The sequence below is a fragment of the Babylonia areolata genome, chromosome 3 (genome assembly GCF_041734735.1).
Source record: "Babylonia areolata isolate BAREFJ2019XMU chromosome 3, ASM4173473v1, whole genome shotgun sequence".
NCBI classification, from domain to species: Eukaryota; Metazoa; Mollusca; class Gastropoda; order Neogastropoda; family Buccinidae; genus Babylonia; species Babylonia areolata.
The window spans coordinates 13,593,089-13,618,139 of NC_134878.1; the positions used below are offsets into that span (position 1 = coordinate 13,593,089).

General features: G+C 43.0%; 1 protein-coding gene across 4 annotated transcripts in view; it reads left to right on the forward strand.

The window, feature by feature from the left end:
* Positions 1–25,051, forward strand: part of LOC143279742 (sushi, von Willebrand factor type A, EGF and pentraxin domain-containing protein 1-like) — a 93,648-nt gene that overhangs the window by 25,569 nt on the left and 43,028 nt on the right. For all 4 annotated transcript variants that reach the window (XM_076583869.1, XM_076583868.1, XM_076583870.1 and 1 more), the window contains 12 exons: positions 2,148–2,345; positions 3,495–3,743; positions 5,006–5,242; positions 7,060–7,251; positions 7,742–7,866; positions 9,124–9,196; positions 10,732–10,839; positions 11,802–12,026; positions 12,852–13,013; positions 13,749–13,910; positions 21,895–22,056; positions 24,533–24,697. In XM_076583869.1, the coding sequence (XP_076439984.1) occupies positions 2,148–2,345; positions 3,495–3,743; positions 5,006–5,242; positions 7,060–7,251; positions 7,742–7,866; positions 9,124–9,196; positions 10,732–10,839; positions 11,802–12,026; positions 12,852–13,013; positions 13,749–13,910; positions 21,895–22,056; positions 24,533–24,697 (2,058 nt within the window). The remainder of the gene's footprint in view (positions 1–2,147; positions 2,346–3,494; positions 3,744–5,005; positions 5,243–7,059; positions 7,252–7,741; positions 7,867–9,123; positions 9,197–10,731; positions 10,840–11,801; positions 12,027–12,851; positions 13,014–13,748; positions 13,911–21,894; positions 22,057–24,532; positions 24,698–25,051) is intronic.

Sequence of the window (25,051 nt, forward strand, 5' to 3'; positions counted from 1 at the left end):
TGATACTGGTATCCTGTCCTGATACTGGTATCCTGCACAACTGGTATCCTGCGCTGCTTTGGCATCATGTGGAAATCCTGATATCCTGCGGTAATCCTTGTATTCTGTGGTATTGGTATCATGTGGAAATCCTGATATCCTGCGGTAATCCTTGTATTCTGTGGTATTGGTATCATGTTGAAATCCTGATATCCTGCGGTAATCCTTGTATTCTGTGGTATTGGTATCATGTGGAAATCCTGATATCCTGTGGTAATCCTTGTATTCTGTGGTATTGGTATCATGTGGAAATCCTGATATCCTGCGGTAATCCTTGTATTCTGTGGTATTGGTATCTTGTGGAAATCCTGATATCCTGCGGTAATCCTTGTATTCCGTGGTATTGGTACCATGTGGAAATCCTGATATCCTGCGGTAATCCTTGTATTCTGTGGTATTGGTATCATGTGGAAATCCTGATATCCTGCGGTAATCCTTGTATTCTGTGGTATTGGTATCATGTGGAAATCCTGATATCCTGCGGTAATCCTTGTATTCTGTGGTATTGGTATCATGTGGAAATCCTGATATCCTGCGGTAATCCTAGTACTCTGCGGTAGTCTGCTGAGTCAGATTATTAACTTCAAGAAACAAGGCAAATGAGAGCCTTTGTGTTGCGGTGTACTGGGATCATTTTGAGCGTGCGGCGTGGATGTGTTGCTATTAAGACGGGACGGCGGCGCACCATAACTAAATTACCCTTCCACCCAGTGGCAATATTGGTGCATGCAAAATTTAAGCGCTTCCTTATTTATGTTTCCACACGGAAACACCCCCCACCACCTTCCACCTCACCTCCACTACCAGCATCACAAAAAAATTTCAAAAAATAAAAAAGTAACAAAATAGAAGATAAAACAGCCGGATGTTAATGTTGGCAAAATGCACAAAAAGCAGTGATACACACGAAGAACAGTTTGTAAGTGGGACAGAAAGTGACTGCCATTTCCTGTGGGTCTGAATAGAACTTTGTCAGGTGGAGCAGGTTCGGTGTCGGTGTACACATCTGGTACAGGTTGGCACAGGCGCTGTCTATTTCTGTCCCCAGGCATTGTTGGCACTTGGGGCGGGGGGGGGGGGGGGGGGGGGGGGGGGGCGGGGGGTTAGTCTATATTTATAGGTAGAGAAAGGAAGATTCCACAGTTTTTAGCACGGGAACATAAATAAAAAGGCACCCGTGTGTGTACAATGTGGTGGTGGTGGGTGGGTGATTGGATGGTTGGTGGATGCGAGGTTGATTGGATGGTTGGTGGATGGATGGGTGTGGTGGGTGATGTACGTGTGTGCTGTGTGGTGATTTGTGTGCTGGAGAGATGTTCAGCGGTTTCAGCACTGTACCACAGCGGAGGCGCACATGCACGCGCGTTTGATGTAGTTGTGTGTGCATGCACGTGGTGTGGTGTAGTGCGCGCGCGCGCGCGCGTGTGTGTATACTATAATGATTCATCCCCAAATAAAACAACAAAACAATAAACAATCACGACAAAACTGGTTTTTCACATTATTGATTCGAGTCCAGTTTTAACGATAAAGGCATTCGTCAAAATCTTACACAAACAAACAGCAACAGTTGAAAGCATTCGTCAAAATCTTATACAAATAAACAACAGTGCGTTAATGTTTTCATGTGCTTACTGCTGAGTGATGGTGTTTGTATTGTGAAATGATTTTTTATTGAAATTTCCGTTTTGCACGTGCTGTGCTGGTAGTTTCCAAGTGATTGTTGGAAGTTTCTCTGTGTGTGTGTGTGTGTGTGTGTGTTTTGGTGTGTGTAGGGGTGTGTGTGTGTATGTGTGTGTAGGGGAGGTGGGGTGTGTGGGGATGGGGGGTGCGTGTGTGTGTTTATCCCCTGTGTCTCTGCCTCTCTCTGTCTCTCTCTGTCTTTCTCTGTCTCTTTGTGTCTCTGTGTCTGTTTCTCCGTATATCTATCTGTGTACTCTGTCTCTTTATCTTTGTCTAGGTCTCTCCCTCCCTGTCTCCGTCTCATTCTCTCTGTTTTTGTCGGTCTTCATTCCCCCCCCTCACCCCCCCCCCTCACCCCACACACACACACACACACACATCTCACTCTCTTTCTCGTATTAACAGTTACTGTTTCACCATTCCAGAAATCACGTGCCCACCGATACCAGAGATCCGGGACGGGTCCATCCAGCCGGCGCTGTGTACAGATGGGGAGGTGCCCTTCGGCACCACGTGCCAGCTGTCCTGCGTGCGGGGCTACAAGCTCCGCGGGCCTGCCGCCAAGCAGTGCACCCCGGACGGCACCTGGTCCTCCGTATCCAGGGAGCCCAACCAGTGCGTCGGTAGGTTACCGTTTTACAGAGGTGTGTGTGTGTGTGTGTGTGTGTGTGTGTGTGTGTGTGTTGTTGGGATTTTTTTTTTTTTTTTTTTATCCGCCCCTGCCTGTGCCAGTTTATATCTACCCGACTACCTGCATGCATGCACGCACACACTCGCGTGTACGCACGCTCACACATACACACGCATATAATCGCACGCGCGCGCACACACACACACTCACACACACACACGTGCATGCACCCACACATTCACACACATGTGCATGACAACACACACACACATATGCGCGCGCGCGCGCGCGCACATACATACATGCACACACACATTCATGCAGAGACACACACAACACGCGTGTGTGCACGTGAGCCTCTGTTCACGTTTTTTCCGAACCCGACGTGCAGTTTTACAACTACCACCCGCCGTGCAATTTATTGTTCAAAGTTACCCATCGTGTTTACCCGCCATGACATGCCATTTTACACCTGCTCGCCAAACGAAAGAACAATCATATCGGCGTATGCTTGCACCAGTGCATACGTACAGATAAAGTGTGATCGTGTGGTGATATATATACCATCGCCAATGTGCATGCATGCACACGCGCACCCAAACAAGTACCAGCACGTTCACAGGTTAAGAGTTTCAGTTTTGAGAATGTGTCCAACCTGATCCATATACACGACACCACATCACCTTAAAAACAAAGGAGTACAATGACCTACGCATAAAACTAATGTGCAACATGTGGACAGATGCATGTGCGCACGTACATACACACATGCACGCGCTTAGGAACACGTACATGCATGCAAACGCATGCGCTCACGCTTTCGCCCACACACACGGATGCACACATCCGCGGAGAGAAAAAAAATAACACTGAGAAAGACAAAGAGAATTGGAGGGGAGGGGGAGGGTGTGAGGAAGAGAGCTGTTCCAAGAAATCCATGGACAAGGAACATGCATTCATGAAGTTCATTTACTATCCAAAATATAACTGACGAACAATGTGTGTTTGTAATCTTTCGACATCTTACTCACGCTTCCCATTGTTGATCATAACTTGTTCACGCGTCCCATACTGGTCAAGCCATTTTACTCAAGCTTTTCATATTGAGCACATCTTGTAACGTTTTCTCTCTTTTTTTCAGACGAAACGCCTCCATTCATACAGTGTCCAGAAAACATTGAGATTAATGCCGACCCGGAAAACGTCACAACGGAAGTGACGTGGGCAGTTCCGGTGGCGGTAGATAACTCTGGCTTCATCCCTGTGTTGACGTCAGACCCCGCAGTGGTTCCCCCTGCACACTTCCCCATCGGCTTCACTGTAGTCACTTACCGTGCTGAGGACTTGTCTGAAAACGTGGCCAAGTGCAAGTTCTACATTCTGGTTGTGGGTAAGCTGAAGTGAACCTTGTTGCACATGTTTATTTGCCTTTCTTTCTTTCTTCCTTTTCATTTCTTTCTTTCTTCCAATGCGGCCATGTCTCTCTATCTCAGATTCCGAATAAACCGCCATTCTCTCTCTCTCTCTCTCTCTCTCTCTCTCTCTCTCTCTCTCGTAACCTAGTATGATGTCTATATAGAGAGACGTTATTGTTTTAATGTCTTTATATTAAGTTACGAGGATGCAAAAGCAGTAGAGCAGACGCTAACAGTCATAGTGACATTTGCAAAATCCTGTTATCGCCCTTTGTTCATATGGGGCTGTGGCCTTAAATCATCTGAATATGAATCTGAATCTCACTCTCTCGCTCTCGCTATCTTTCGTTCTCTTTTTCCACCCACCTCTCTGTGTGTGAAATTTACATGACAGTTGCCGTCAGTTATCAATGTTGTACTCAAGTCAGAAAATTCTTATGATTGTATGCTAGTTCTCTAGCAGCTTAGGTCGCTTTGACACGACGAAGTAACTTACTCATCAGAGACATGTTATCATTATAACAATCATCGTTACTACAGTTGTCATCATAATCTTCATCATGACAGGGCTGGGTGGAAGAAGAAAAAAACTTGTACTTTTGCATATCTAATTACCCTGTTTACAAAATAATAAATTCCCTTCCGTTTCTTGTCATCACCATCATCGTAAAAACTGCCACCAAGATTACCGGGGCTGATCTACCATCTCTAGAAGACATATATTATAAGCGGCTACTCAAAAAAGCAAAATCAATCAGCCAGGACGAATCACATCCAGCTTTTTTGATTTTCGAGATGCTGCCCTCTGGTCGACGGTACAGAAGTATACGGACGAAAACCAATCGTTTCGCCAATAGCTTTTCCCCCAAAGCAGTCAATGCCCTGTCTCTCGAACAAATCCAGTATGGTAAATAGAATTGTGCAATCAACAACCATCTACCTGAAGATTAGTCATCAGCCCCATCCATATGTAATATGCAGCTTCTGTTCCGTGTGTGCAGTGCGTGCATGTGTGAACATGCACAAGTTTTTATATTGATATGCACTTGTATGTTTTCTCATTTCTACTGTATCTGTGTTTGTGCATGATTTTCGATTTATGCTCGTATCTTGTTATGTACTCTATCCCCCCCCCCCAATATTCCTTGTGACCCCGGTACACTTGGTAATAAAGACATATTCTATTCTATTCTATTCTATTCTATTCTGTTCTGTCACCACTCGTACAAACTTCCAGACGAGACTCCGCCGAGGGTGGACAAGTGCTTTTCTCCGGACCCGGTGGTGTCGTCGGGTAGCTATGGCAACGTGACGTGGGAGGAGCCTATCTTCAGCGACAACTCGGGGCTGCCCGTGGAGGTGTCGGCCAGCAACAGTCCAGGGTTGTTCCCCCAGGGGAAGACCACCGTCACCTACACGGCCACCGACAGCATCGGCAACAACAACACCTGTGTCCTGCAGGTGGTGGTGTCACGTGAGTGTTGGAGGCTTTAGGTGGAGGGTTATACTTGTTACAGTGCAACAGGTGTTGGAGGCTTTAGGTGGAGGTTTATACTTGTTACAGTGCAACAGGGTGTTGGAGGTTTTAGGTGGAGGTTTATACTTGTTACAGCGCAACAGAGTGTTGTGGAGGCTTTAGGTGGAGGTTTATGCTTGTTACAGTGCAACAGAGTGTTGTGGAGGCTTTAGGTGGAGGTTTATACTTGTTACAGTGCAACAGAGTGTTGTGGAGGCTTTAAGTGGAGGTTTATGCTTGCTACAGTGCAACAGAGTGTTAGTCTTTAGGTGGAGGTTTATGCTTGTTACAGTGCAACAGAGTGTTGTGGAGGCTTTAGGTGGAGGTTTATACTTGTTACAGTGCAACAGAGTGTTGTGGAGGCTTTAGGTGGAGGTTTATACTTGTTACAGTGCAACAGAGTGTTGTGGAGGCTTTAGGTGGAGGTTTATACTGGTTACTGCGCAACAGAGTGTTGTGGAGGCTTTAGGTGGAGGTTTATGCTTGTTACAGTGCAACAGAGTGTTAGTGTTGTGGAGGCTTTAGGTGGAGGTTTATGCTTGTTACAGCGCAACAGAGTGTTGTGGAGGCTTTAGGTGGAGGTTTATGCTTGTTACAGTGCAACAGTGTTGTGGAGGCTTTAGGTGGAGGTTTATGCTTGTTACAGTGCAACAGAGTGTTGTGGAGGCTTTAGGTGGAGGTTTATGCTTGTTACAGTGCAACAGAGTGTTAGTGTTGTGGAGGCTTTAGGTGGAGGTTTATGCTTGTTACAGTGCAACAGAGTGTTAGTGTTGTGGAGGCTTTAGGTGGAGGTTTATGCTTGTTACAGCGCAACAGAGTGTTGTGGAGGCTTTAGGTGGAGGTTTATGCTTGTTACAGTGCAACAGAGTGTTGTGGAGGCTTTAGGTGGAGGTTTATACTGGTTACTGCGCAACAGAGTGTTGTGGAGGCTTTAGGTGGATGCTAGTATTTGTTACAGTGCAATGAAGTGTTGGATACTGAAGATGGATCTATATGGACGTTTATACTTGTTATATTGCAATAGTTTTGGAGGCTTAGGATGGGTCTATATGGATTGTTATACTTGTTGCAGTGCGATAGTGTTGAAGGCTTTAGGTGGAGGTTTATGCTTGTTACAGTGCAACAGAGTGTTGTGGAGGCTTTAGGTGGAGGTTTATACTTGTTACAGTGCAACAGAGTGCTGTGGACGCTTGAGATGGAGGTTTATAATTATTTGTTACAGTGCAATAGAATGTTGGAGATGAGGTGGATCTATATGGAGTTTTATACATGTAACAGTCCAACAGTGTTGGAGGCTTGAGGTAGAGGTTTAGACAGTGGCTAAGAGGTACCTCGTTTTTCTTGTTAACACTTATCGTTTATTGATTTTGATTGTTTTACATCAACATCATACCAGCTGATTCATAATACACACGATAGTTGTTATCGCAGAAGAATCACAAGAAAATGAAGAATAAACAATCACATCAGAATTACAGCAGGAAATTCTTTAAACGTATGCACAACATTCTTTATACAAACAGCAAACATTTTATTTACTGCAATAATGAATGTTGTATTTACCTTATGTGGGTCCATGTCCACTGTCCTTTTTTTATTTTTTTAAAATATTTTTTTGTTGTTGTTGTTCTTAAAGAGGAGCATCAGAACAGCAGAGTAGACAACTGCTGTCTCGACTATCTCGAATAGAATTCATTTATTGTTGACAGCGCCTTGTACTTATGTATCAGTTACTTGTTCAGTATTAATTTGAATAGATTCCTTCGTGTTTTCAGCCCACCCCTGTCAGTATCCGGACCCCCCAGTGAACGGGGAACGCCAGTGTCGGGAGAGTGAGGAGGGGGTACACTGCGTGCTGTCCTGTCGTCCAGGATACGCCTTCGTCACCCCTCCACCCCCCGAGTACTTCTGTGCCTATGACAACGTCTGGACCCCTGCCGATCACCTCCCCTTCCCTGACTGTGCTGGTAAAGACACAGAGAGAGGGGGGTGGGGGGCAGAGAGGGGGGAGAGAGAGGGTGGGAGGGAGAGAGGGGAGAGAGGGAGGGTGGGAGGGAGAGAGGAATGGGGAGGGAGGGAAGGCGGGAGAGGTGCGAGAGAGACAGGGGGTGAGTGAGGGAGGAAGGGAGAGAGAGAAGGAAAGATAGGGAGATCATGATAACGAATTTGTGCAATGGGGGAAGTTGAATAAGCATGCAGGCTTTTTTTTTTTTTACATCCAGCCTTCAGGTCCAAACGGAAAAGAAGTTCGAAATGATAATTTGAGAGAGAGACAGAGAAAGATCCATCACCAATGCCGGCCATTTGTGATATTTGCACGCAGCGATTTTACGATGACGAAATATTAACGACTAAACTCAGTTTGCTTATGTGACCTGTGAACATGAAATGGTCTGTTCTCAAGAGCAGTCGGTGGTTACACATGCGAATTACATATGAAATGTATTTACCGTGCAGCCCAGCATATTTCCAACGAGGTTCTGCAACCAGCCTCCATTACATTGACTGGAGACCTGTCATGCGCAGAGCACAAGTTCCTCAACCGCGTGGAGCAGAACATCGAGGCCAAGGTCAATGACAAGGTTCGTCGCTTGTGTAGATTGCACGGCAGTCTCGAGATATGATTTTTCAGCGTTGTTGTTTGTATTTGTATTTGTATTTCTTTTTATCACAACAGATTTCTCTGTGTGAAATTCGGGCTGCTCTCCCCAGGGAGAGCGCGTCGCCATACTACAGCGCCACCTATTTTTTGTATTTTTTCCTGTGTGCAGTTTTTTTTTATTTGTTTTTCCTATTGAAGTGGATTTTTCTACAGAATTTTGCCAGGAACAACCCTTTTGTTGCCGTGAGTTCTTTTACGTGCGCTAAGTGCATGCTGCACACGGGACCTCGGTTTATCGTCTCATCCGAATGACTGGTGCCCAGACCGCCACTCAAGGTCAAGTGGAGGGGGAGAAAATTTCGGGGGCTGTGCCGTGATTCGAACCAGCGCGCTCAGATTCTCTTGCTTCCTAGGCGGACGCGTTACCTCTAGGCCATCACTCCACTTGGTCTGTTGTTGCTGTTCAGTTCTTTCTCAACTTTATTCTTGTGCTTTTTTGTTGTTGTTCATTTCTCTTTTCTCAACATTTTCTTGTGCTGGTTGTTGTTCTGCTGTTGCGTTGTCAATGTTTTGGTTCATATTTGTGTTGTTGTTGTTGTCGTTGTTGTTGTTTAACTTCGCAATGCATCTCTTCATTGTCTTCCTTTGTTAACATTCTAATACTTGCAGGACTAGGTTAAAGAACCCACAGCCTTTTACGGCGATCGGGGCAGTGAATTCATGTTCACTGTGGAAATTTTTCCGATCTCCCAGGTCAACATGTGCCGACCTGCTAGTGCCTGAACCTCCTTCGTGTGTATACGCACGCAGAAGATAAAATACGCACGTTAAAGATCCTGTAACCCATGTCAGTGTTCGGTGGGTTATGGAGACACGAAAATACCCAGCATGCATGAACCACGACAGAGTCATCGGCAAGTCGATGTTGGTCGTGTAACGGAAAGAAGAAGAAGAAGTGTCTCGGGATCGGCATAGGAAGGCGGGGCCCATACCTTCCTCACCCGAACTCAGGTACCCATTCGCACCTTGGTAGAGTGGGAAATATCGGAGTAAAGTGCCCATTTTCCCAATGATACGACACCAGGTCGAAACGGGGGTCAAACCCTGACCACTGATCAGAAGTCCAACGCCTTACCAGTTTACCGCGGAGGATATATTTTGTCAAAGTCGTTGCACGCCTGAAACGTTTCAATACGTTCGTGTGTGTGTGTGTGTGTGTGTGTGTGTGTGTGAACAGGTGAGCAGTCTGTGTGAGGAGGACATTTCATGTGACATGGAGGAGATCCGCACCACCTGTGATGAACACGAAGGTAACGTGCAGGACACGGCAGAAAAAAAAGCCTGACGCGCACCGCACACTGCCAAATACTTGATTAAAACAATCGCTGTTGAATAAAGGCATATTTAGCCCATGATACTTTTTCTCAAACCCCAATCACCACTACCCCACCCGACCACCTCCGCACTGTCTGTCTCCGTCTCTCCCTTTCTCTGTCTGTCTGTCTCTCTGTCTATGTCTCTGTTGCTCTCTGTCTCTCTGTCTTTCTCTCTCTCTGTCTGTCTCTCTCTGTGTCTCTGTCTCTGTCGCTCTCTGTCTCTGTCTGTCTGTCTGTCTGTCCCTCTCTCTCTCTCTCTCTCTCTCTCTCTCTCTCTCTCTCTCTTCCGTCGTGTCTTCAACATACGTACACACTCTAATGTTCAAACAGAACAAAAACATGAAAATGTTTATTGACATTGCCATACGATCCAAATAGAAATACACGAACGACGTGTCAAGAAATGCACATACAGTCGTTTTGAAACAAAGAGACAGACGCACACGTAAACGGGTCAACATGTGGAGACACAAGGAAAATACAAGCGAAGATGAGGGTTACAGAAAAATAGTGTCTGTACGTTTATCATGATAATGCCGATGTGACATTCAAAAGATATATTCCCCATTTCGCAACCGAATCAGGCCTGACTATTATTGCCTTCATCAATCTGAGAACATTAGTACTTATTAATTTGAACATATTTGAATAATATTTGAAAATGTGTTAAAGTACTTTGTAATGGTCATTATATTATACCATATAATGAGAGAGTATAACCTTCTTAGCAAGAGAAGGAAACCATTACCTTCATGATGACAATACCATAAGTGGCTGCCACTTCTATGTCCATATGTGCTCTTATTTTGCATAACGCACTATTGTATAATTATGTACTGTTCCACGTAAGGCGCTTAGAGCCCATATATGGGGAGTTTGCGCCATGTGAGTACAATATATCATCATTGTAACATTCAGATGGGTGTGTTCACCAGATTTCAACAAAATTAACGTCGTGGATACCACTTCTATGTCCATGTGTGCTCTTACGTGCTATTGTATAATAATTATTATGCACTGTTTCATGTAAGGGCGCTAAGATCCCATATATGGGGAGTTTGCGCTATGTAAGTACAATATATCATCATTATAACATTCAGATGGGTGTGTTCACCAGATTTCAACAAAATTAACGTCGTGGATACCACTTCTATGTCCATGTGTGCTCTTACGTACTATTGTATAATTATGCACTGTTTCATGTAAGGGCGCTAAGATCCCATATATGGGGAGTTTGCGCCATGTGAGTACAATATATCATCATTATAACATTCAGATGGGTGTGTTCACCAGATTTCAACAAAATTAACGTCGTGGATACCACTTCTATGTCCATGTGTGCTCTTACGTACTATTGTATAATTATGCACTGTTTCATGTAAGGGCGCTAAGATCCCATATATGGGGAGTTTGCGCCATGTGAGTACAATATATCATCATTATAACATTCAGATGGGTGTGTTCACCAGATTTCAACAAAATTAACGTCGTGGCCAAACGCCGACGCCGATCGGCAGACAGCTCCAGACGGCGCCGCCGGCGTACTGCCTCCATCAAGTTTGACTTCACTCTGGAAGGTGCGGGGAAAAAACAGCGCTCACGGTTTTCATGTAATTTGTCATGACTGGACATGTAAATGAGACAAAGAGAAATGCGATACCAAAAGAATGATAATAAGTGCTGGATGAGACAAAGGCTTGAATTTGTGTCTCGTTTGTATCACTTTGGGTGATAGTATTTGTTTGCTGTGAAACCTGCCATTTAAAACAATTCTCTGTCGTTGAACTGCAAGTTGCTAGCCAGACTTTGGAAGGAGATCAGTTCTGAACTGTAGATGAGAAAGGCGCCACGGTATTGTTTCATTGTGATAAGCTTAGTGTTTAGGAAGAAGGTGGCAGAATGGTTGAGATGCTCATCTGCTAAAACAGAGTCAGTGAGCGTCTGGGTTCGAATCTCTCGCCCTTTCTTCCAAGTTTGACTGGAAAATCAAACTGAGCGTATAGTCATTCGGATGAGACGATAAACCGAGGCCCTGTGTGCAGCACGCACTTTGCGTACTGAAAAAGAACCCATGGCAACGAGGAAGTGTTGTCCAATGGCAAAATTCCTTAGAAGACATCCTCTCTGATAGGTACACAGATATATATATATATATATATATATATATATATATATATATGTGTGTGTGTGTGTGTGTGTGTGTGTGTGTGTGTGTATGCACTCAAGGCCTGACTAAGCGCGTTGGGTTAATGCTTCTGGTCAGGCATCAGCCTAGCAGATGTGGTGTAGCGTATACGGATTTGTCCGAACGCAGTGACGCCTCCTTGAGGAACTGAAACTGAAACTACTCATCTAACACCCTTACAACAGCGACAAGTTTAGTGTTCCCTGCTCTTCTAAACACCCCAACAGTAGTGATAAATTAAGTATTCCCTGCTCTCCTAACACAGTGATTGATTTAGTATTACCTGCTCTTATAACAACCCAGCAGCAGTGATAGATTTGATATGCTCTTCTAACACCCCAACAACACCCCCAGGCACTGTTAACAGTACGGGGACCACAGAGGAGGCCTCCAGACGTCAGGAGCAGCTGTCGAGGTCCATGAAGAAGCTGCTGAAGGCACTTCAGGCCGAGGCCAAGCAGGGACACTTCGACACTTACATCGGCGGCCGCTGGCTCCGATTTTCCGACATGGACTTCGACGACAGGCGCCAGCGCAAGAGCTGTCCGCAAGGAGCGGTGTTGCTGGATAACTCCTGTGGTGAGTCTCGTGTTTCCCAGAAGCCCAGAGTGTCGTTTTGACAACGATCTGTTGGCTTTGGTTCTTGAGGTCAAGTGGTTGAGTCCTGTGTTTGTGGGTGGTTGTGTTTTGTATAGGATGACGGGCGCGATAGCCGAGTGGTTGTGTATTCTTGGCTGGTTTTTATACTCGATATTTTATTCTATTCTTGCTGGATAACTCCGGTGGTGAGTTTCGTGTGGAAGCCCGGAGTTTCATTTTAACAATGATCTGTTAGCTTTTGTTTTGGAGGTCAAGTGGTTGAGAGTCCTGTGTTTGTGTGAGGCCGTGTTTTCAACAGGTTAATATGTGTATATGGTAGCGTTGAATGGAAGTATCCTTTGTTGTTGTGTAGTCTAGTACTAAATGTTTTTTATTCCATTCTTTATTTTACGACAGGGTATTTTTTTGATCGGGTGTGTGGCCCGCGAAAATCCTTTGTATTATTGTGAGTGAGACTCTGAGTGTGTGTGTGTGTGTGTGTGTGTGTGTGTGTGTGTGTGTGTGTGTGTGTGTGTGTGCGTGCGTGTGTGTGTGTGTGTGTATGTGCGCGTGCGCGCGCGAGCGCGCACACGTGCATGCTCGGCGTTATATATGCGTTTACAGGTGTCTCTTCATCTGCCCGTTTATTGTTTTCTGATTTTGTTGTTTTTTATCGTTTTTTATCGTTCACTATTACCAGTGATGAACAAAAATGCAGTGAGACGATTGTGTGTGTGTGTGTGTGTGTGTGTGTGTGTGTGTGTGTGTGTGTGTGTGTGTGACTGCGCGCGCGCGTGATTGTGTGTGTGTGTGTGTGTGTGACAGTGCAATGCCCCGTGGGGATGTTCTTCAACGTGGTGTCTCACCGGTGCCAGAGCTGTCCCCAGGGCACCTACCAGCCCACGGAGGGTCGGGTCACCTGCATGGTGTGTCCGGAAAAGACCAACACTTCAGCTCAGAACGCTCGGAGCCAGAACGAGTGCAGAGGTACACAGGAGCAAGTATTCCCTGCTCTTCTAACACCCCAACCACAATGATAAATTTTAATGTTTCCTTCTCTACTAACATCCCAGCAACAGTCATAGATTTCGTGTTTCCTGTCCTTCTAAACACTCTGTGCCGTGTTTGTGGGCAGGTTGTGTGTCGCGCCCATGGGTTGTGAAGGGTGGTGATGGTGTATTTATGTACGTGTTTATACCTCTGTTCCCGTATGAGCTTCCAGCTGCCAAATGTTGATATCGATGTGGCGAAAAATAATATCAGTCTTCAGCTTTCCCATTGATGTCTTTTTATTGTTGTCTGTTATGAGAAAGTTGTTTTTAACCTTTGACTGAAAGAAGTGTCTTACGTGGAGAGGGAGGATGAAAAAGATAATATTCCCCTTCTTGTTGCTGTTAAGTTTATTTATTATTTTTTTCAGAATGTGTTTCAGTCACATTCTTCATGCGTATTACTATTGTAAACTGATATCATCACAACTACTGTCAGTGCTTTTGATACTGCTGCTACTTAACTCATATTCTGACATATATCTATACGTTTTCTCTTTTTGCTCATAGAGGTACCATTTAACAAGGATGTTTACTGTTTAAAAGCAGGAAATTGACAATAAAATAATGTATATATATATATATATAAACACCCGGGTTAGTTCTAAAATTGTCAGGAAAGTCGATTATTACTTTGAATTTTTTAACACATTACTGCATTTCGTTTTTTCAGCCCAGTGTTTGCCGGGGAGTGTGTCCTCCTCCGGCCTGGAACGCTGTGAGACATGCCCAAAAGGGTTCTTCCAATCACAATACGCTCAGGTCACGTGCCACCCTTGTCCAGACGGGTCCACTACGCTAAGAAGGGGTGCCAGAGAAAAAGAACAATGCAGAGGTCGGTATTTCCCAGTGTCTTTGACAATGATGAGCGTAACAACAACTGCGTTATTATCATAAGTAACAGCTGTAATCGGTAACAGAACTAAGACCCGCATTCTTAGTAACTTTCGATGTTGTGTGTGGGGAGAAGGGGTATTTGGAGGCGGGATGTGTGAGTTTCTACTTTTTGTGTGTAGGCCTCAGTACGTTTACGTGTGTATTGCGAGCATTCGTGAATTGGCAAGAGTCCATGAAGTTACTGCCGCTGCTGCTGCTGAAGATAATGGTGATGGTGATGGTGATTCGATACTCACGAACAGGGCAATCGTTTTCAGGTAGTGAAAAAAAAATCATTTAAAGATCTACAAAATTTGAAGATTTGGCCTTTGTATATGATTTCTTTACGGAAAGTCTGGACAGAATGAATAATTAACACTGGTGTGTGATACACTCATTAATAACAGATCATCATATCCTTGAACTATATGACTGAATTCAGAGAACAGTATGGAATATCTTCTTGGGAATGCTGTTGGGGACATGAAGCAAACCTACTCTCCGCCTAAACTCATTCCAATCACCGTCCCCCCTTTCCTTTTCTTCACTGCTCATTACTTTAAAAAAAGCCTCACAACACACACACGCGCGCACGCACACACACACGCACACACACACACACACACACACACACACACACGCCCCCACCGCCCAGGATACATGGTGGCGCTTCGCGAGGGGGCGACACGCAGGTGTTTTTGCTCTGTGTTTCATTCGTGTTTTTGCTGTCCTCGCCCTGTCCTTGTGCTTTTATATTTCAAAGTGTGTGCAAGGTGTTAAAGATGAAGAGTGTGACAGTTGTGAGGCTGTTCGTGGTGGTGCTGGCTGTATTCCGGACTAGTGTTTGTGGTGTTTTTGTGTCACCGGGTGGTTCAAATGGCGGACAGCGAGGAGGTACAGGCGCCTTACATTACGACCGTGATTTTCTTACTGGGCAACTTTTATCTCGTGATCTTATTTGTGATGATGAAGAGAATGAAAGAGAAGGTGAGAGAAAGAAAGCACGAAAGAGAGGAAAGAGAGGAGGCGTGAAGAGAAGACTGAGAAAAAATAACACTAAGACCCCACTGCCATCTATGATTTTATCCAATGTCAGATCTCTTAACCCAAACGGCAGAAACTGTAATTTAGATGAAGTACGAGCAAACTGTCGATTTTTAAATGATTTTAGGAACTCGTGTGTGCTTTGTTTTACCGAAACCTGGTTTAGTGAGAAAGTGTTGAATGAATGTGTTGCGATTGATGGTTTTAACACTCCGTACAGAATGGACAGAGACTGCAAGAAAGTGGGGAAGAAAATGGGTGGTGGCGTGTGCCTGTATGTCAACGAGAAGTGGTGTGACAGTGCGAATGTGTGTGAAGAAGCAACTAGGCCATGGAATTTAGGTTAAAATTTGCGTTAGGTCAAAACGTCTGCAACAAAACTGCTCTTTTTACGATAAAATAGAATAAATCATACTGATCATACTGATATAAAGTTGACCACTATAGTGGGGCGGGAACATAAGTAGATTTTGATTTTTAATGTCCAGAATCGAATATTTTTATTACTTCTGCCTGTGTAGGCCAGGAAATTTAGATTAAAATTTGCGTTAGGTCAAAATGTCTGCAACAAAACCGTTCTTTTTACGATAAAATAGAATAAATCATACTGATCACACTGATATAAAGTTGACCACTATAGGGGGGCGGGAACATAAGTAGATTTTGATTTTTAATGTCCAGAATCGAATATTTTTATTACTTCTGCCTGTGCGAGAGCGCCTTACAAAGAGTCGCAAGGCAAGCACAGGCGAAGGTTACGCAAGCGCGGTATAAGGGGTCGCCAGAGGAAAGCGTTCAGCGCGGTACAGTACATGTGACTGACTGCTGCCGCGCTGATGCTGATCTGTGAGCAGGTCACTGAATCTGAACAGTAGGCTAGGAACAGAGCTCTTTTGGGTCAAAAGGAAACATTTTCAATTTCATGTATTTTATACTAAAGTGGTAGAATACGCAAATCCGCTTTTATGAATGTTTTCCAGTTTCCTACCATTCATGACATATCATAAAGAATGAAATCGGTATTATACCGACTGCAAAGGTGAATTTACGAAGGCAGCATGGGGTCATTTAGTTCGTAAGTACAATTTTGTTGATGTTTTACGCAATGCACAATTTGGATATACTCCATGCTCTGCTTATTAACGTGTAGAATATAAATATCTAAATATGTGTTAACCCGTTTCGGTTTCAATGAACATTATCGGCGCTCTGTCCAGACAATAAACTGGAAAAGTATGGAGGGCAGATGATGGCAAAATTGAACATCATGTCTTGATGTGAAAAGAACGGTATGAAATACATATTTTTCTTTGGAAATGAACCGGTATTTGCAAATGTGACTCACGAACCCTGGCGCAGTAACGTCGATTTAGCGTGGTATATAAATAATAATCATAATGATAACAATGGATCATAAATTTTATTAATGATTATGTAAAACTTTCTTGTAACACGTGTAACATTGAATCCAAGTTACCTAAACTAACTTTTCCGACACAGATGTTTGAATTACTGGATTTATAATAATGATAGTAATGAATCTATCACGCGATCCTTAGCCAGTGCAATGCATTCAAACAAAGCCTGTGCAAAATTATATATTTTATTAATGATTACCTGAAACATTATGACATATGTAACATGGAACCCAAAATACCTAAACTAACTCCCCCACCCTGGATGATTTTATTTTTCAGAAACACTGCAGGCACTCCATTTTCACATCATTTCTCCCCAGCGTTTCGTTCCACACTTCGTCTGTCTTGTGAACTGATAAACTAGTTTACATCATTTCGTGATAAAACTTCACCAGACAAAAATCAAGGTAATTAAAGGGGGTGATTTTCTACTTTGAACTTCTTGTTTGGAACTTTTGATGCAACAAGTCTTCAACTGAAAAGTCTTACTGAACTACATGCGTTGACTTGGTTCGAAATCTTACGCCAGTATCCGTATATTACCGCATCTCGCCATGTGTCAGAAACATTGATTGTGTCTAAACTTAATCGGATCAGAGATAAATGTACAAACAAACCATAACAACGACGAAATTACCATACACAGTTTTGTTGTTGTTGTTTCGCGCGATGAATCCGCATGATTTATGTGGAAACAGTTCTATATTTGTTTACATGTATAATTTTATTGTGTCGTTTACATGCACTGAAGTAACACAGAAAAGCGGAACTGAAAATTAATGTGCGACGTCGATTGCATTTAAATAGTTGAACAGTCATTTTTTTCAGAAAATGAGTGTATGTGCTGCAGAAGGTAGATGTGTTGACCACCTGTTGCAAGTAAAGAACGTGTAGTGTATTCATGAATGTGCTTGCCTTTGAATGAATAAAAATACGTCAAGAGGAACGGGTTGTGTACGTCTGTCATGCGGGGTTTTTTGCGTAATATTTCAAACTTAATGTACCATTTTTACTGATGATCAATGTTTTATTATCACAACGAATGAATATAGATCAGGTCTGTATGTACTGGATTTTAATCAGGTTTGTACTTATTTGTTTCTGACCACTTCATGTTCAGGCACATTGCCATGTCACAAAATGGCGAAATGTGGATGTTTTTAATAATTTTCAACACATTTAAGACACAAGAACAAACCATATTCTCACAAAATTGTTGCAGGCATTTCTCTAATGAATTGCAATCCAAATAACATGTGAAACATTTGAATAACCATTGTTAACACATTTTTTTCTGAATCAGACTGAGAGACCACCATTTCCAACAAAGTTCTGGAGACTGACCCATTTTCATTTTCCAGGCAGTCTTTGCTCTTCATGACTATCTGATGCACTTCATTTTGCCATCTTCATACTCCAGCCAGATACACTTTCTTTCCCACGCTAAACTGACGTGTGTACTGTGCCAGGGTTCGTGAGTCACATTTACAAATACCGCTTCATTTCCAAAGAAAAAAATATTTCATACCGTTCTTTTTACATCAAGACATGATATTGGTCGATTTTGCCATCATCTGCCTTCCATGCTTTCTGAATTAATTGTCTGCACAGTGTTCCGACAATGTTCATTGAAACAAACCTGGTTAACAGGTATTGAGATATTCATATACTACACGTTAATAAGCAGAGCATGAAGTATTTTCAAGTTGTCCATTGCGTAAAATGTCAGCATGATTGTTCTTACGAACTAAATGATCCCGTGCTGCCTTCGTAAATTCACCTTTGCAGTCGGTATAATACCGATTTCATTCTTTATGAAATGTCGGGACTGGTAAGAAACTGGAAAACATTCATAAAAGCAAATTTGCGTTTTCTACCAATTTAGTATATAATAGATGAAATTAAAAATTTTTGTTTCCTTTTGATCCCAAAGAGTTCTCTTATTTTCTGTACGGTATCTGTCATCAGCCGCAGTGACCTACTAACGGAGGTATAGGACAGCATCAGTGCGGCAGCAGTCAGCCACAAGTACTGTACCGCGCTAAACGCTTTCCTCTGGCGACCCCTTATACCGCGCATTGCGTAACTCTGGCTTGCTCTTGCCTTGCGGATCTTTGTAAGGCGCTCTCTCATGGCCAGAAGTGTGACAAATAATTATTAAAAACTAAAATCTAATTATGTTCCCGTCCACCTACAACGGTCAAGTTTATATCAGCGTGATCAGTATGATTTATTCTATTTTATCGTGAAAAGAACGGTTTTGTTGCAGACATTTTGACCATTTTTGCATCTGTCCTGGACTAAACTGTGTACACAGGAACTTGAACTCATATCAATGTCGCTGAGGCCTCGATACCTGCCACGTGAGTTCGGCCGTATTTTTTTGACTGTTGTGTACGCCCCAGTCTTTGACCAGGCATCTGCTGCACGTGCAGGAAGGACGATCGCAGGTGTTGTTCGCGACCTTCAACTCATCTCTGCCGACGCCCCGTGTTTTATTGTTGGAGATTTTAATCACTGTGATTTAAAGAAAGCCTTACCTTCTTTTAAACAATATGTTACCTGCCGGACCCGACTGGACAAGACGATCGATCTGTGTTATGGGAACATTCCTAATGCCTACAAATCTGTTCCCCTTGCACCAGTGGGTGTATCTGATCATGATGTTGTTCTTTTAATCCCAGCCTACAGACCAAAGATACAGACAGAGCCGATTGTGAAAAAGAGTGTGAAAGTTTGGACGTCAGAGAGTGTGGATGAACTGAGAGGATGTTTTGATTGTACTGATTGGAGTGTGTTGACTGACCCATGTGAGAATGTTCATGAAGCAGCTGATGTTGTTACATATTATATCAGTTTCTGTGAAGACATGATAATTCCGACAAAAATAATTAAACTTTTCCCCAACAACAAACCATGGATCTCGAAGTCTCTCAAAACAATTTTAAACGAGAAAAAGGTAGCGTTTCAGTCAGGGAACAAGAAGGATAGGAAACTGATACAAAAGAAGCTTAGAGGTGAATTACGCAGGGGACAGAGGGAATTCATATCAAAAGTAGAGCAACAGTTTCAGACAGGAAAAATGGCAGCTGCATGGGATGGGTTAAAAATTATCACTGGAGAAACGAAAAAGGAAAACAGTAGCTTGTAAAATGAAAAAAAGATGAACAGATTGATTTTTCAAATAAACTGAATGATTTCTACTGTCGCTTTGAAAGGAATGATCTGGGAAGGGAACTGGATAGTGTTATCTCACAGTTGCAGGAAAAGATCAAAGATAGGAACACAGGTGAAGACTTTGAGATCGATGCAAAAGTTGTTGAATCTTTATTTTTAAAACTGAATGTCACGAAGGCAATTGGCCCCGACAACATCTGCGGAAAATTACTGAAAACATGTGCTTCCCAGTTGTGTGACGTGTTCTGTAAAATTTTCAACTGGTCTCTGAAGGACTGCTCTGTCCCCAGCATCTGGAAAAAAATCTACTATCTGTCCTATCCCCAAGAAAAAGAACCCAGCCGCACTAAATGATTACCGTCCTGTTGCCCTGACTTCAGTAGTGATGACAATCTTTGAAAAAATTATTCTCCGACATCTTCTTTCTTTCACTGAACAGCAGCTTGACTCTCTTCAGTTTGCTTATAAAGCACACAGAAGTACTGACGATGCTATCCTAACTCTCCTTCATAATGCTTTCCTTCATTTAAATAACACGGGATCTTTTGTTCGTATCCTTTTTGTTGACTTCTCTTCTGCTTTTAACACAACACAACCTCATCTCCTTGCCCTCAAACTGCTAGGCATGGATGTTGATCCGAAGCTTACTCTTTGGATAGTAAGTTTTCTTCTCAATAGAACTCAGTCCGTCCGCTTTCATTCTGCACACTCTTCTCTAAAATCTACTTCTACTGGTGCACCCAAGGTACAGTGCTGTCCCCTGTTCTTTTTACATTGTACACAAATGACTGCAGAGGCACGGACGAAACTCCTGTCATAAAATATTCTGATGATTCAGCAATTGAAGATCTGTCCAACTCTGATGCTATATATTTCAGTGAAATTAAAAAGTTCTGTTCCTGGTGTGAGAAAAACTATCTGGATCTCAACGTATTGAAAACAAAAGAAATGTTAATAGATTTTCGGAAAGACCCCATGCCTGTAGCTAACCTTGTTATTGATGGTCAAACAGTGGAGAGGGTCAATGAATATAGATATTTAGGGACCATCTTAGACAATAAGCTGACTTTTGACAGAAAAGTTGATTCCATTAATAAGAAATGTCAATCTAGAATTTTTTGTTTACAGAAGCTTAGAAATGTTGGTATAAATTCAGATATTCTTCAAAGTTATTATCGATGTTGTATCGAGTCCGTACTCACAGTTTCATTTATGTGCTGGTATGGAAGTTTGGGAGTGAGGAGTAAGCGTGTTTTGAACGATGTCATGAGTGTATGCAGTAAAATTGTGGGAGTGAAACAAGCTAGTATGCAAGAGCTGTATGAAAGTTGAGTGGTTAAAAAAAGCAGGCAGATAGCAACTGACGACACCCATATGTTAGCAAAGTATTATGAGCTATTGCCATCAGGACGACGTTACAGAACTCTTAGGTTGAAATCCAGAGCTCTGAAGAATTTTATTCCACGTTCAATCCACCTTTTAAATTCTTGAGAACTCTGTGTGTGTGTGTGTGTGTGTGTGTGCGCGCGCGCGCGCGCGCACTCTCATGTGAGACGTGTGAAAGTCCGTGCATGATAGGCTGTACCTTGTTCTAGTTGTGGTGTGTGTGTGTGTTTACTGAGCTTAAAAACGTGACAATTGGTTATAATGAATGTGCAATATGTAGGAGGAATAATGTGCAATGTGCAGGATGAATGTACAATGGAATATGTCTAATGCTAACGTCCATATTCTAAATATATTTCTGTTTAATAATTACGATGTAATAATTAATTGCAATGTTTTTAAAAGCGAATATGTGAAATGCTTTTATTTGAGAACATGTGTTTATTACTTTTGTTTTATCAAGTAATCCGCGCGTGTGTGTGTGTGGGGGGGGGGAGGGTGCGGGTGTGTGCTGATTATCTGGTTGTGGTTTTCCGCAATTCATCTTTATTCTTATCTTATCTGTCTATTATAATCAATGTGCAGTATAGTAGGCTATGTTTATAATTATATTCAAATAATGTTTCTTAATTCTTTCTGTTTTTACATTAAGAATACTAGTTATTACCTGCAGTGTGTGGATGTATGTATGAAACGATGTATGTGATATTTTTTATATTTGTATCTTCGTAATATTTGTAAAAGCTGTTGTTGACTTTTACAGTTATGGTCCCCGTGTTGTTTACTTGTCTATGTTGTGACAATGCACCTGACCAAATTTCTCCAGTTGGAGATAATAAAGTTATTCTTATCTTATCTTATCCATGGCCATGCCCTCATCCTTGAAACCAAAGACCTGCAGCATCAGGTGTGTTTCAGAGCGGTGCCCGTCTGGGCACGTGTCTCGCACGGGGCTGTGGCCGTGCTACCCGTGCCCGCACGGCACGTACCAACCGGAGAGCGCGCAGACGGTGTGCATCAGGTGCCCGGCCGGCGCCGACACGGACCGGAGGGGGGCCACCTCCCTCACCCACTGCGTCGGTAAGTCAGCCAGTGGGGAAGGCAGGCTATGGGGGCTTGGGGGGGTAGTGGTATGACGCTTGCACAGTAAGCTATTGATTATCAGATAAACAAATGTTTTACGGACAAGACAAAAAAAGAAGAAAAGAACAATGGAAGGGAAGTAAGTCATCCTAGGGTAGGCAGGCTTGCGAGGGGTGCGGTGGTGTGGCATTACAGTAAGCCATTGTATTTGTATTTCTCTTTTTTTATCACAACAGATTTCTCTGTGTGAAATTCGGACTGCCCTCCCCAGGGAGAGCGCGTCGCTACACTACAGCGCCACCCCTTTTCTTTCTGCATGCAGTTTTTGACTCACTTGTGTAAACAAAGTGAGTCTGTTTTAACCCGGTGTTCGGTTGTCTGTGTGTGTGTCTGTGTGTCCGTGGTAAACTTTAACATTGACATTTTCTCTGCGAATACTTTGTCAGTTGACACCAAATTAGGCATAAAAATAGGAAAAATTCTGTTCTTTCCAGTCATCTTGCTTAAAACAATATTGCACCTATGGGATGGCACAAAAAAATAAAAAATGAAGCCTAATTATATGCAAACTGCATTTACTGTTATATTTATATTTATTGTATTCTCTAAACTTGGCACTTTGATCTGATATTCTGACACAACAACAAGAGCAGTCATTATTATCATTTTTTGTTCAAACAGGAACTTCTTTTGCTAAGCATGGAAGTTTTATTTATTTTGCAAACGTTTTGGTGCAGATAGTAAAAAGGGAATTACTCTGTAATTAATGCTAGGGGACTTAATTTGCTTTAAACTGATCTTTCTCATCTTAAACATTACATTTTTTTTTCTTTTCTTTTCTTTTTTCTTCTCCAAAGCTTATCCATCATATTTAATACAGAGCACTTTTCAACCATTTTTAAAATCTCTTTTTTTTTCCCTCCTAATGATTCCTTTACAGGATAAAGCGTGAAGCACAAGTGAGTCTTGAAGGCTTTGCCTCTTGTTATTTGTTTTTCCTATCGAAATGGATTTTTTTTTTTTTTTTTTTACAGAATCTTGCCAGGAACATCCCTTTTGTTGCCGTGGGTTGTTTTACGTGCGCTAAGTGCATCCTGCACACAGGACCTCGGTTTATCGTCTCATCCGAGTGACTAGCGTCCAGACCACCACTCAAGGTCTCTTGAGAAAATATCGGCGGCTGAGCCGTGATTCGAACCAGCGCGCTCAGATTCTCTCACTTCCTAGGTGGACGCGTTACCTCTAGGCCATCACTTCATATATATTGATTAACAGATACACAAATGCTGCACGGACAAGAAACAAAAAAGAAGAAGAAAAGAACAATGAAATGAAAGTACATGGAAAAGAAAGTATAAGAAAAAACACCACCAACAACAAACAACATAACAGCTGAAGAAGCATGTTTTGATAAGATAAACGTAATGATCAGACGACAGTGTTTGTCTCATACGTATGTTTTGGTCTGGGGGCATGAGTTTAAGTTTCAAGGAATCTTCTTCTTCTTCTGCGTTCGTGGGCTGCAACTCCCACGTTCACTCGTATATACGCGAGTGGGCTTTTACGTGTATGACCGTTTTTAACCCGCCATGTTGGCAGCCATACTCCGCTTTCGGGGGTGTGCATGCTGGGTATGTTCTTGTTTCCATAACCCACCGAACGCTGACATGGATTACAGGATCTTTAACGTGCGTATTTGATCTTCTGCTTGCGTATACACACGAAGGGGTTCAGGCACTACCAGATCTGCACATATGTTGACCTGGGAGATCGTAAAAATCTCCACCTTTTACCCACCAGGCGCCGTCACCGTGATTCGAACCCGGGACCCTGAGATTGAAAGCCCAACGCTTTAACCATTCGGCTATTGCGCCCGTCGTTTCAAGGAATCAAAATGTGTGGACTGATCCATATGAGTATGAGAACTATTATCCAGCTTTGGGGGAATGGAAGAAGGATGCGTTCGGCGTCGTGGGGCTTCGGCACAAGTCCGGTTTGCTTGCCTGATTTGTAGGCCTAGCATACTCCCTTGATAAGTCAAGTGTGGTAATGCTCGTCTGATACGTTGGTCATGGGTATTTTTGTTCAGCTTTGGTGGCAATCCCCAGGTGAATTGAAGGGGTTTTTTTCCTTGGTTACGATCTTTTTCGATGTTCTGTAGTGTTTTTGATTCACTGGCTTCAGTCTTCTGGGGAGTTGAAAGGTTTGGATTTGCTGGGCATAGTCTCCTGGTGAATTGAAAGGGTCTTTGATTAGCTGGTTTGGGGTATCTGGATTTCCATCGTATCCCCTTGTTTGGTTCAGGGTACGTGGAGCATTATTGTTTGTACCCCAATGGTTGGTTCAGTGTACTTAGACTATCATTGGTTATACCCTCATGATAGGTTCAGGGTATCTGGACTATCATTGTTGGTACCCTCATAATAGGTTCAGGGTATCCTGACTATCATTGTACCTCCCATGGCTGGTGCAGGGTACCTGGAGGTGCAGAGTGACGACGCGGGAGCGGTGCAGAACCAGCAGCAGCTCCTTTTGCTGGACGCCAACGAATGTTTCCGTAAACCCTGCAAGAACGGCGGCACGTGCTTGCCCAGAGATGACGGACTCTTCGACTGCAAGTGTGCTCCTGGGTTCGAAGGTGTGTAGATAAATGAGATGTATGCGAGTGTTGATATTATACCCAAGGAAATACAGACTCTGTCTGTCTCTGTCTGTCTGTCTGTTTCTCTGTATCTATCCCCCCCCCCTCTCTCTCTCTCCGTGTCTGTGTGTGTGTGTGTGTACATGTACGGCTTTGGTTATGTGTGGGAGGCACAAGGTGTTGGTAATGAATATGTGATTATTCCTTGTTTTAAGCAACGGTTAATTGATTGTGCAAAACAAAGCTGGCATTCCTCACTGCTATCACATGAATTCTATCGAGTGTATTCTGTTTACAACCAATCACTTACAACATCTCCGTACTTACTGGTCGTGAAAACCTTTTTTGTAC